Below are 9,925 nucleotides of genomic sequence, written 5' to 3'. Positions count from 1 at the left end.
CTTTACAAGAGACCCATCTTTGGGTCCATGTGAGGGTCTAACTTGCAACTGCTGTGCGAAGCTGGAAAGGGACCCCAGGGATTTTCTGAGTTTCCTGTTCAGGAGGGATTTAAGAAGAATGTTTCTTTTTATGGTAATCATATCAAACGAGGAGACCTTAGCAATAGATATCATAGGAAGACTGAAGACAGTAAAGCTCTGTGAGGGATTGGAAAACCACTAACTGCAGCAACTGGTTCATGAGTGACAGTTATAGACAAGGCCAATGCATGGAGAGTGGGGCAAGGTGGGCTCAATACAGGGCGCCATTGGCACCAATCTTGTGAGAGAGCTGATGGGACAGACAGGGATGCTGTGATTCTGGGAGATTAGCCCATTCTCACCAGGACTCTGGCCAATGGCTGGCAATTAAGAAGCAGGGCAAAAAATGATGGTTTTTAAAAGATGTAGATATTGGGAAAAGGTTTCATTACAAAAATACCTAGAACATGTATGTGTACCAGGCATAATGCCAGCTCATATATTTATTGAGAATCTTTTATTCACTTGACACTGTGCTGAAAGATGAAGACACAATGGTAAGCAAAAGTAGATATAGTTGTATGGAGATAGATCAGTATTCAAAATGTGTATGATATATCCCTAATGCAGCCATTGCAAGGCACCATGCCATTTAATTCCTGTTAAAATATGATGAAACAAATTTTCTCTGTTTCAGAACAAGATAAATGAAGTATCACTGAGTGAATTTTAATGACACAACGTCCAATGTACTAAGGGGCATATTTGGTCAGTAGCTATGCAAATCTGTGGGGTTCTGATGTAGGAACTCCAATGTTGTTGCATTTTACTATGGTGGCCTTTTAGAAAATAGCTTCAGTGTATTGATTAGACTACATGTAACCAATATTATTAATTTACATTTTTATCTAAAGTTTTCACATGGATATTAAGAATGGCTTCCAAATACTCAGCTGGAATTAGTTGATTCATCAGGGATTTTTTTGCTGATAGTCTTTAATATACATTTTGAGGTATGATATATAGACATAGATATACTGTAATACAATATTTATCAATTCAAGATTTTTCATGTGTAGTAACATTAATTACATTAATCATGTTACATAACCTTCACTAATTTCTGTTGCAAAATTTCCCATGACAATAAACAGAATGACACAGACTATCTTAATTGAATATATAGGGTTATAATCACTTTTTTCATTTGTTTTTCTTGCTGACACACTATAGTTCGTTTAAAAATTTTTTATACTCCAAGAAATATCAGTGTCAAAGGAGAGCAATTTTTTATGCATAGTCCACTTCTATAGTTTGTGAAAGTATATTAGTAATTCATCTGAATTTTTCTTAGTGTAAATAAAGTTCCATGAAATTTGAAAGAAGAGTGATAACTTTGTATTCAAATCTATTTAACACTTACTACTGTATGATGTGAATAAAGTAACACTAATTTAGTACCTCTGATGTACCATAAGGAGGCACAGTGATTGAAGAGCTAGGTTGTACCAAAATTTTGGTGGTTCAAGCCCACCACCAGTTCTGTGGGAGAAAGTTGTGGCATCTTCCATGAAGATGTATAGCCTAGGAAGTCTTATGGGGCAGTTATATACTTTCCTATCTGGTTTCTATAAGTCGGAATCAACTTAATCTCAGTGGGTTTGGTTGGGTATGGTTAGTTGTTACCAGCTTGTTCCATCAGTTTAACCAGAACCTTTAATATCTGGGCTTGGTGTTTCCTTGTCCTAAAGTAGAGATGATGTATTGCCTCACTTTAGGATTGCATTGTGGTAAAGGCCAAATGTAACAACATGAGAGCTGTTTTTAAAAATCTAAGTTGCAATTGTATTCTTCATTGTTCTCCTTTGTGTCCTTAAGGTAAGATGTTAATATTTATTTTGGTATTCTATATATTCTCTAGCCCATGGTGGTATAGTTACGAGTTGGGTTACGGTCAGGCACCAACAGCTCCTCGGGAGAAAGACTAGTCTCTCTACTCCCATAACCAGCTTCCGTCTCAGGAACTCACAGGGGGTTGCTATGAGTCAGCATTGACTCATGGCAGTGAGTTTTCATATATTCTCTACAACCGAGGAGAGCACAGCTCAGAGAGGGATGAAAGCACGTAAAGGGATTGTTAATGAAATGTTACAGATGGCAGAGAGAAAGATACAAAAGGATTGGGCTGGGAGGAGGGAACAATGAAGGTGGATTACTGAGTTTCTGTGAAGTGGAGTGTATTAGCGGCATGGTGACTTATTATCTTAAGGATATTTGTTGATAATTCCATGCCACCCCACCCCACTGCTAAAAATGGATGAGTCTACACTCTTCTCAATCCTTGTGACAATTCTCAGCTAGTCTTGAGCAGGGTTTCCAGGAATGGCGAGCTCATGAGCTCCCAGAGATCAAAGATGAGATTTCATCTTCACTATTCACGAATCCCAATCTACTGAAACATGCTACCTAACAGACCAAGCAGAAGAGAACAACATAGTGCACAAATGCTACATTTTTACCAGCAGCTTTCATATGGCTACATTTGACCCTTCCCATAATACATTATCTCTACTTTAGGACAAGGAAATACCAGGTCCAAGACATGAATGGGTCTGCTTAAACTTATGGAACAAGCAGGCAACAGGGATAGGGTTCAAGTGAACGTTTTCCCTGGTCAGTGATCTCCCTAGAAAATAAATACAGCATGACTGAATAACAAAGTAGATACTACAATTCCTGATTTAGGAGTATTTAGGGCATACTTCCACTAGTCCGTGCTGCTGTGATGCTGAAAGCTATATCACTGGTGTTTCAAATGCCAGCAGGGGCACCAAATGTGAACAGTGGTGGCAACAATCATTTACACATAGGAACGATTGTGAGGACGGTGCAGGACTGGACATTGTTTCAGTCTGTGGTGCACAGGGTTGCTATGGATTGGAAGTGACTTGATGGCACTTAACAGCAAGTGAATACTACAAAATAATATAGAAATCTATGTCCTTCATAAACCAGACCAAACCAATTACTGTAGAATCAATTCCAAAATATGAGGACCCCATGTGTTTTAGAGTAGAGTTTTCAAAAGTTGTAATCCTTCAGAAGTAGGATTGTAAGTCTTTCTTCCCAGATGCCTCTGGGTGGATTAGAACCTTCGAGCTCTCAGTTAGTAGCTGAGTGCTTCATTGTTTGCACCACACAGGCCTATCTCCTTCACAAGAAGCATTACCTTTTTTTCTGCTGGTTGTACAAGTAAAAGGTTATGGGGAGTGTCTTAGTTATACAATGCCGCCATATTAGAAATACCACAAGTGAATGGCTTTAAGAAATAAAATTTTATTTTCTCACATCTTAGTGAGCTAGAAGTCCAAATTTAGAGTTTGGGCTCCAGGGGAACACTTTTTCTCTTTTTCGACTCTGGAGGAAGACCTTTGTTTCTATATCTTCTGTTCCTGGTGGATCTACATGTGGCATCTCTCTCCCCTCATCTCTGTCTCTTTCTCTTGTCTATCTAATCTCTTTTATTCCCAAGTAGATAAACTCAAAACACCCCCTACAAATCCTCCCTGATTAACAAAACAAGGGCAACCCATCCCAAAATATGCTTATGAGAGGTTAGGATTCACAGCACATATTTTGGGGTTACACATTTAAACCCATAACATTTTATTGTTAGGTCCTCCAAAATTCATGTCCTTGCCACATGTACAACACACTCATTGCATCTTAACTTTCCAAAGTCTTACATCAAATAAGCTTCAAGCCCACAATTTCACCTTCTGAATCACCTGAATCAAATATAGGTGAGTTTCTAGGACTATTTCATACTGGGGTGAAATTCCTCTTTATCTGTGACCTTCTGAATTGTAGAATCAAGTTTTCTGCTTCCAAAGTACAATGGTAAGCATGTTGTAGACATTTCCATTACAAATGGGAGAACTTAGAGGAAAAGAAGGAATGGGCACCCACCAAGTCAAAAACCTAGCAGAACAATCGACATTAGCTTGAAAGTAGTCCTTTGTTCTTTGAGACCGTCTAGGTAATGTCCCTACTCTCCAGACTCTGGGTGTTGGCTACCCCTTCTGGATGCTTGGTGGAGGCACCTCAGTTCTGGGGTTCAGCTCCTATGCCCAGATCTACTGGGATAGCAACTCTGCTCCCTTGACTTTGATAGTCCCATTCTCCTAGTTGATCTGACTAGAAGATAACTTGGCCACACCTTTTGGCCCTAGTAGGCCCCATTCTCCTGTCCCTTGAGCATGGACTTCTTGTTCCCACAGCGTTGTACCCTCAGGGACCCATTACCTTGCTACACTTTAATGGAAGTCCTACATTTCAGAACCAAAATGCCAAAGACCCAACTTTTTGAAATGGAGGAAGCTGTGGCCCACCCTTTGAAATCAGGAAGCCCTTGCTCACAATGCTCCTTCCAACTGGTCTGCCGATCTTCAACTGCTCCAGAAGTGGTCTCATTCTTTTCTCGGAAGACCACAGATGTAGCTTCTTGGGCCTGTTTTCCTCCCTATAGAACTCCAAGATGCAGTCAGCGTCTAAATTTCAGGCTTTCTCTGTAGTTTTCCGTTGAAGCTGATGGATTTCTGCTGTGATAGTTGCTTAGATTCATCAGTCTTAGACTTACCCTATTTAAGAAAAGATGGCACACCCTTGGTGAAAATTCTAGGACCTATGTCCTTGCCTTTCATCGTTTTCCACACATGGTTGCATCCTTCTAAAGGGAGTCCATCAGCTTTCTCTTTGCAATAGCATAAATGCATAACCCTTCCTACAGGTGATTAGCAAACCGGGATCTTAAACACGATCTAACTTACCAAACAGACATTTTTCCCCCTCTAAGTTTACCAGTAAGGTTACAGGCTCCATTAAGCCATATTGCCCTTCAGGCTTTTTACACTGTAGGATTTTACAATCTTGCAATAGTCTGTCTTGGTTAACTTCTCTTATTCCCTCTACGCTTGATTTAGGGGAAGTTAGTGGGCGGGCCTTAGGCCCTTGTGGATGTCCTAATAAAGTGACACCCTATCCAGAGTTAAAAAAACCCTTTCTCTTCAATTTCTAATTCAATTTGGGGCACTGTTGTTTCTGCAGAGCAACATTCCAAAAGGCCCTCTGATTTAGTGTGGTCAGATTTCTCAAGTCCTCTTTCCTGATAGATATAAATTTTAACTCTAGAAACTCAAGGAAGCAAAAATTGGTTTAAGTGATCTTCCTTCTTTATAAACCATGGTATATCAGATTTTATCACTGCCCTAATTTCTTCTTCACAATCCCGACCAAGAACTCCAGTAACAATCTGAACACCTTGAGAAATTTAGGTTGGACCTTCCTAATAAGCATTCTATAGTTCTTTTAGGTAGAAGACCCCTGGGTTTGGAGCAAGTTCTGTTCCCTATTTCCCAGCTGGAAAGCATTTGCTAATAGAAATCTCTTACTGCTGAATCTTGAGCGACATTGGTTCACCCAACGAATTCCCTTCCTTCAGTAGGGCAAAGTCTGGATTCTTTTAAACATGATCTAGGTGGTCCTGGCCAATGCTCTGGTGCAGGCCAAAGCTTGCTTTTCATGGCCAGGCTGATTGGCCTATGCTTCCTGAACTCTCTTTGAAAATGACCTATCTTTCTGTATCTAAAGCATTTCTCTGTATGCCTGATGTAGTTGGCCAAAACAGTGGCTAGTAGGTCTGCCTTGTATTCATCTGTCTCCACATTCCAGCATATTCTAAAATAATCTAAAAGGGTGCCTTGTTTCCAATAGGGACATAGGCATTTTTACAGTCCTCATGAGCAAACTCATAAGATAGTTTGTAAACTAGATCTTCCACTGCCTGCACATTTCTGACACTTTTGCATAAAGCATCCTCTAATCGGGACACAAAGTCTACACAGGATAATCATCCTGCTGCTTTATAGCAGTGTAACTGGGCCATCTCTCTCCTGATGGTATAATTTTTTCTCAGGCCCTTAGGCAAACTTCATGTACCTGATGTGAATACCAGTTCAGTAAACTATAATTGTGACTCAACTGTGATATAGCTCTCATCCCCTAGCAACTAATGGATTCCTATATCTGTTCAATCCTCAAAATTTCTATGAGCTTGTGAAAACCCTTATCCATTCCACCAGATCCTATGTTGCAAAAATTCTGAAGGAGAAAGGAATGTTCCTGTCAGCAGGGATCCAGCATTCAGACTCTGCCAAAGATCTTATCATGCTAATTACAAAAGGAGAGTGTGGGCTATAGTCAGTGACCTCCTGCTTGAGATCGTTTAGTAACTCAAAGGGGAATGCGCTGTGAACTCCTTCTGGGTGGTGCAAGTCAGGCTGTCTGCTAATAACGCTAACAGGAAAAGCCATCATAATTTCTAAATCTCCTTCTTCTGAAATCCCTCTTTCTACCTTTGAAAGTAAAGGTTCTTGTCTACACGCTGCCTCTTTGCTTCTATATTCTGTACTGGTTTTCTCGATTGGTATCTTTAAACTTGATTTCCCAAACTTCCTCTTCCCTGTTAGCTGTCTTAGGTTGCAGTTCCTGGGAGCTGATCTCCTCCTCTTTACCTCCTGCACTGGCTTGCTTTATTGTTTTACCATCCCTAGACTTCTCTAGACCAGCAGGGGAGCAGATGCTTTTACTATCATGTCCCCTTCTGATTCAGGCTGATTTTTCTCAGTCTGTCAAAATCTTTTCATCTGCCTGATACTCAATTTGGATCACTTTTGCTGCTTCTATACTGTTGGATAGTTTATCTCAGGCATTTCCTTACAATGCTGTTCCTCATTCCTCCCCTGCTCTGTCTGTGGAGGTTCTAAAGCTATCTTAACTTGAGCCACAGAGACTAGGTCTGCAGGGGGATACTCTGCCCCTCTCTGTGTGCTCTTTAAATTTGTACCTACATGCTCCCAAGTTCCTACATCTAATGTTCCTTCCTCTGGGAACCAAGGATTATACTTTTTTACTACTTATAGAAAATCTTGTATCTTTTTATTTGTTACTATTAACTTCTGTTTTCTCATTAAATGTGCCAGAGTAAGAACATAAGTCTTAGGTTTGATTCCGTCTTGCCCCATTGTCCTCTTTAAAATATTTTACTACTATTCTTATTCCTACTTACCTGCTAATCCCCCAAGAGGATCCTCACTTCACACAAGTTCCCCGGTTCACTCTACTGTCTGGTGGGGCCATACAATTGTACATGGGGTATAACTCAAAAGAATTCTTTTCTTACAGCCACATGATGGTTGCCATTTCTTAGAGTAAACCAGCCTCTAACAACCTCAGGGTCCATAGGTGCAATTGTATAGCAATCATATATAAGGATTATAATAAAATCAAAGAGAATAGCAGAGATATGTAGGAGAGAAGATAAAATAAAGGAGTCAGACACATTTCATGCTAGCATGCTCACCTCAGCCCCTCTTGGTGGCCACCGTGGAGGTGGGAGAAGAGAGAGGGAGTTTTTACTGTCTTGAGGCATTTACAGGTAGCCATAAATCACACATGTTCAGGAGTTACATATGTCACAGGTGGGTGGTAATCACAGGTGAGGAAATCCAATACCTGCATTGGGGGAAGGCATATGGGGGCATTGGGTGCTGCTGCAGGAGGAGATAATCAGGGAATGTCTGCTTCTATAGTGGGACAGGATCAACCAGGTGCTCACTTTAAGGCAGCATAGCTATTAGGGGAGAATCTGTGGGAATGATATTTAAAATAGGATAATGTGCTTGGACTTTATCACTAACTTACCAAAGTGGTGGCTTTCCTACCATGGAAAACTAGCTTTCCAGATTCCCTCTGTTATAAGTTAGGGAATATAATCCCTATATTCCCACATTGTCAGTTTCCCACAATCTCCTTAGCCAGATATCCTATTTCATCATTTACAATTTCTGACTTCTCCCACAGATCTGAACACAATTCAGACAAGGTTTTTGCTACTGTATTAAAAAAAAAAATCACAGTCCCTCTATTGTGTATTTACATGTTCATGCTTTTCTCTTAAAGCCTCATCAGAAGCACATCTAACATCACCAGGATCCACAGGAAGGCTCAACACGAGTTTTGGAGAAGGCTTCATTTTGGTGGGCTTCTCCGATTGGCCTCAACTGGAATGTGTTCTTTTGGTCTTTATTTCCATCTTTTACTCCCTAACTCTCTTTGGCAATACTGCTATCATCGCCCTCTCCCACCTGGACCTTCGGTTGCACACACCCATGTACTTTTTCCTGTGTCACCTCTCCTTCCTGGATCTCTGCTACACCACCAGTACTGTGCCCCAGCTTCTGATCCATCTTCATGGACCCGACCGGACTATCACCTATGGAGGGTGTGTGGCCCAGCTCTTTATCTCCCTCGCATTGGGATCCACAGAGTGTGTGCTCCTGGTAGTAATGGCCTTTGACCGCTACACTGCAGTCTGTAGACCGCTTCACTACCTGACCATTATGCACCCCCGTCTTTGCCAGGCACTGGCTGCCATCTCTTGGGTAGGAGGCACCATGAACTCTCTGGTTCAGGCAGGCCTCATGATGGCCATGCCCCTCTGTGGCCTCCATCAGCTGAACCACTTCTTCTGTGAGATGCCTGTGCTTCTGAAGCTGGCTTGTGAGGACACACAAGGGACAGAGGTGAAGATGTTTGTGGCCCGAGTCATCATCTTGGTGGTTCCTGCAGCACTAATTCTAACCTCCTATGTACACATTGCTCGGGCAGTTCTGAAAGTTAATTCAATTGCTGGACGCAGGAAGGCTTTTGGGACTTGTGGATCCCACCTCCTAGTGGTTTCCCTTTTTTATGGCTCAGCCATATACACATACCTCCAACCCACGAGTAGTTATTCTCAGAGTGAAGGAAAGTTTGTTGCCCTGTTTTACACTATAATTACCCCTATGCTCAATCCTCTGATTTATACCCTAAGGAACAAAGATGTGAAAGGGGCTCTGAGGAAGGTTCTGTGGAAAGGAAGAGACTAAGGGTAGTAGGGGGGAAGCAGGATCAATGTAATTGTAATAACTCAGATCATGAAGCGCATCCTGTTCCTGGAAGGGCAGGTAATCCGTAGAACATCGCCCTTGGTGCACCTCAAGGTTTTAGTACATTACCTTCCTTGTTTTGGTCTTGGAAGTGGGAATCCTATGGGACTACTTTTTAGTTCAATGTCTATGATCATTTTGCAAGAGGAAGTTAAGTATTGATTACAACTTTCCAAAGAAGTGAAGTTGGAAATCGAAGACTGCAGTCACCTTGGTGAAGAGGTGGTGTGTAAGCAAGTCTGAGAGTGAGAGAAGACTTAATTCAAACTGATAGCTCCTGTTCTAAAGTCAATGATTCTCAGAATGCCATGTAATATATACCCAAAAGCTAAAGAGAAGAGTTGACTTCCATTCTACAAATTAACTGTGAACCTGACCATGTGCACACATCTCAGGCCGATTTCTAAGGCCTCTAAATGCAACCCTCTTATGATATTTGTACCAAATAAAGAGAATATACGTAAAAGTACTTATATGAAGCAGAATGGGTTATCAAGGATACCGCAACATTATGAGATCATTTTGATACATTTCTTATTTGTTCATGATGAAATAGAATGTTATAGGATTTATCTAATTTATCCAATTTAAAATAGTAAACATGAGGTGAAGTTGATGTCCGGGTTTTCCGTCACCCTAAATCCACCCCCTGTGGCAACACCCTGTTAATTCTCTGTCTCTTTTCTTTCTTTCTTTCTTTTTTTTTTTTGAGGGTGGATTTAATAGGAAAGATTGAGGTTAGAAAGAAAGGTAGTTGGAAAGGGAATCAGATTTTTTTAATCGTTTTATTAGGGGCTCAAATGACTCATCACAATCCATACATACATCAATTGTGTACAGCACATTTGTATATTCAT

General features: G+C 40.9%; 1 protein-coding gene across 2 annotated transcripts; it reads left to right on the top strand.

The window, feature by feature from the left end:
* Positions 1-3,171: 3,171 nt before the first annotated feature.
* Positions 3,172-9,008, top strand: LOC101645782 (olfactory receptor 2Y1-like). 2 transcript variants are annotated; one of them, XM_045284801.1, is made up of 2 exons: positions 3,172-3,190; positions 8,104-9,008. In XM_045284801.1, the coding sequence occupies exon 2, from the start codon at positions 8,250-8,252 to the stop codon at positions 9,006-9,008; it is 759 nt and encodes a 252-aa protein (XP_045140736.1). In that variant the 5' UTR covers positions 3,172-3,190; positions 8,104-8,249. The 2 variants fall into 2 exon arrangements, with proteins under 2 accessions (XP_045140736.1, XP_004697229.2); XM_004697172.2 differs by lacking the exon at positions 3,172-3,190 and having other exon boundaries at positions 8,088-9,008.
* Positions 9,009-9,925: the final 917 nt, after the last annotated feature.

Source organism: Echinops telfairi, unplaced genomic scaffold (genome assembly GCF_000313985.2).
Source record: "Echinops telfairi isolate 266 unplaced genomic scaffold, ASM31398v2 ScPeMD7_7469;HRSCAF=8507_0, whole genome shotgun sequence".
NCBI lineage: Eukaryota > Metazoa > Chordata > Mammalia > Afrosoricida > Tenrecidae > Echinops > Echinops telfairi.
The sequence above is the reverse complement of the archived record's forward strand: the minus strand, read 5'-3'. Positions and strand labels throughout refer to the sequence as shown.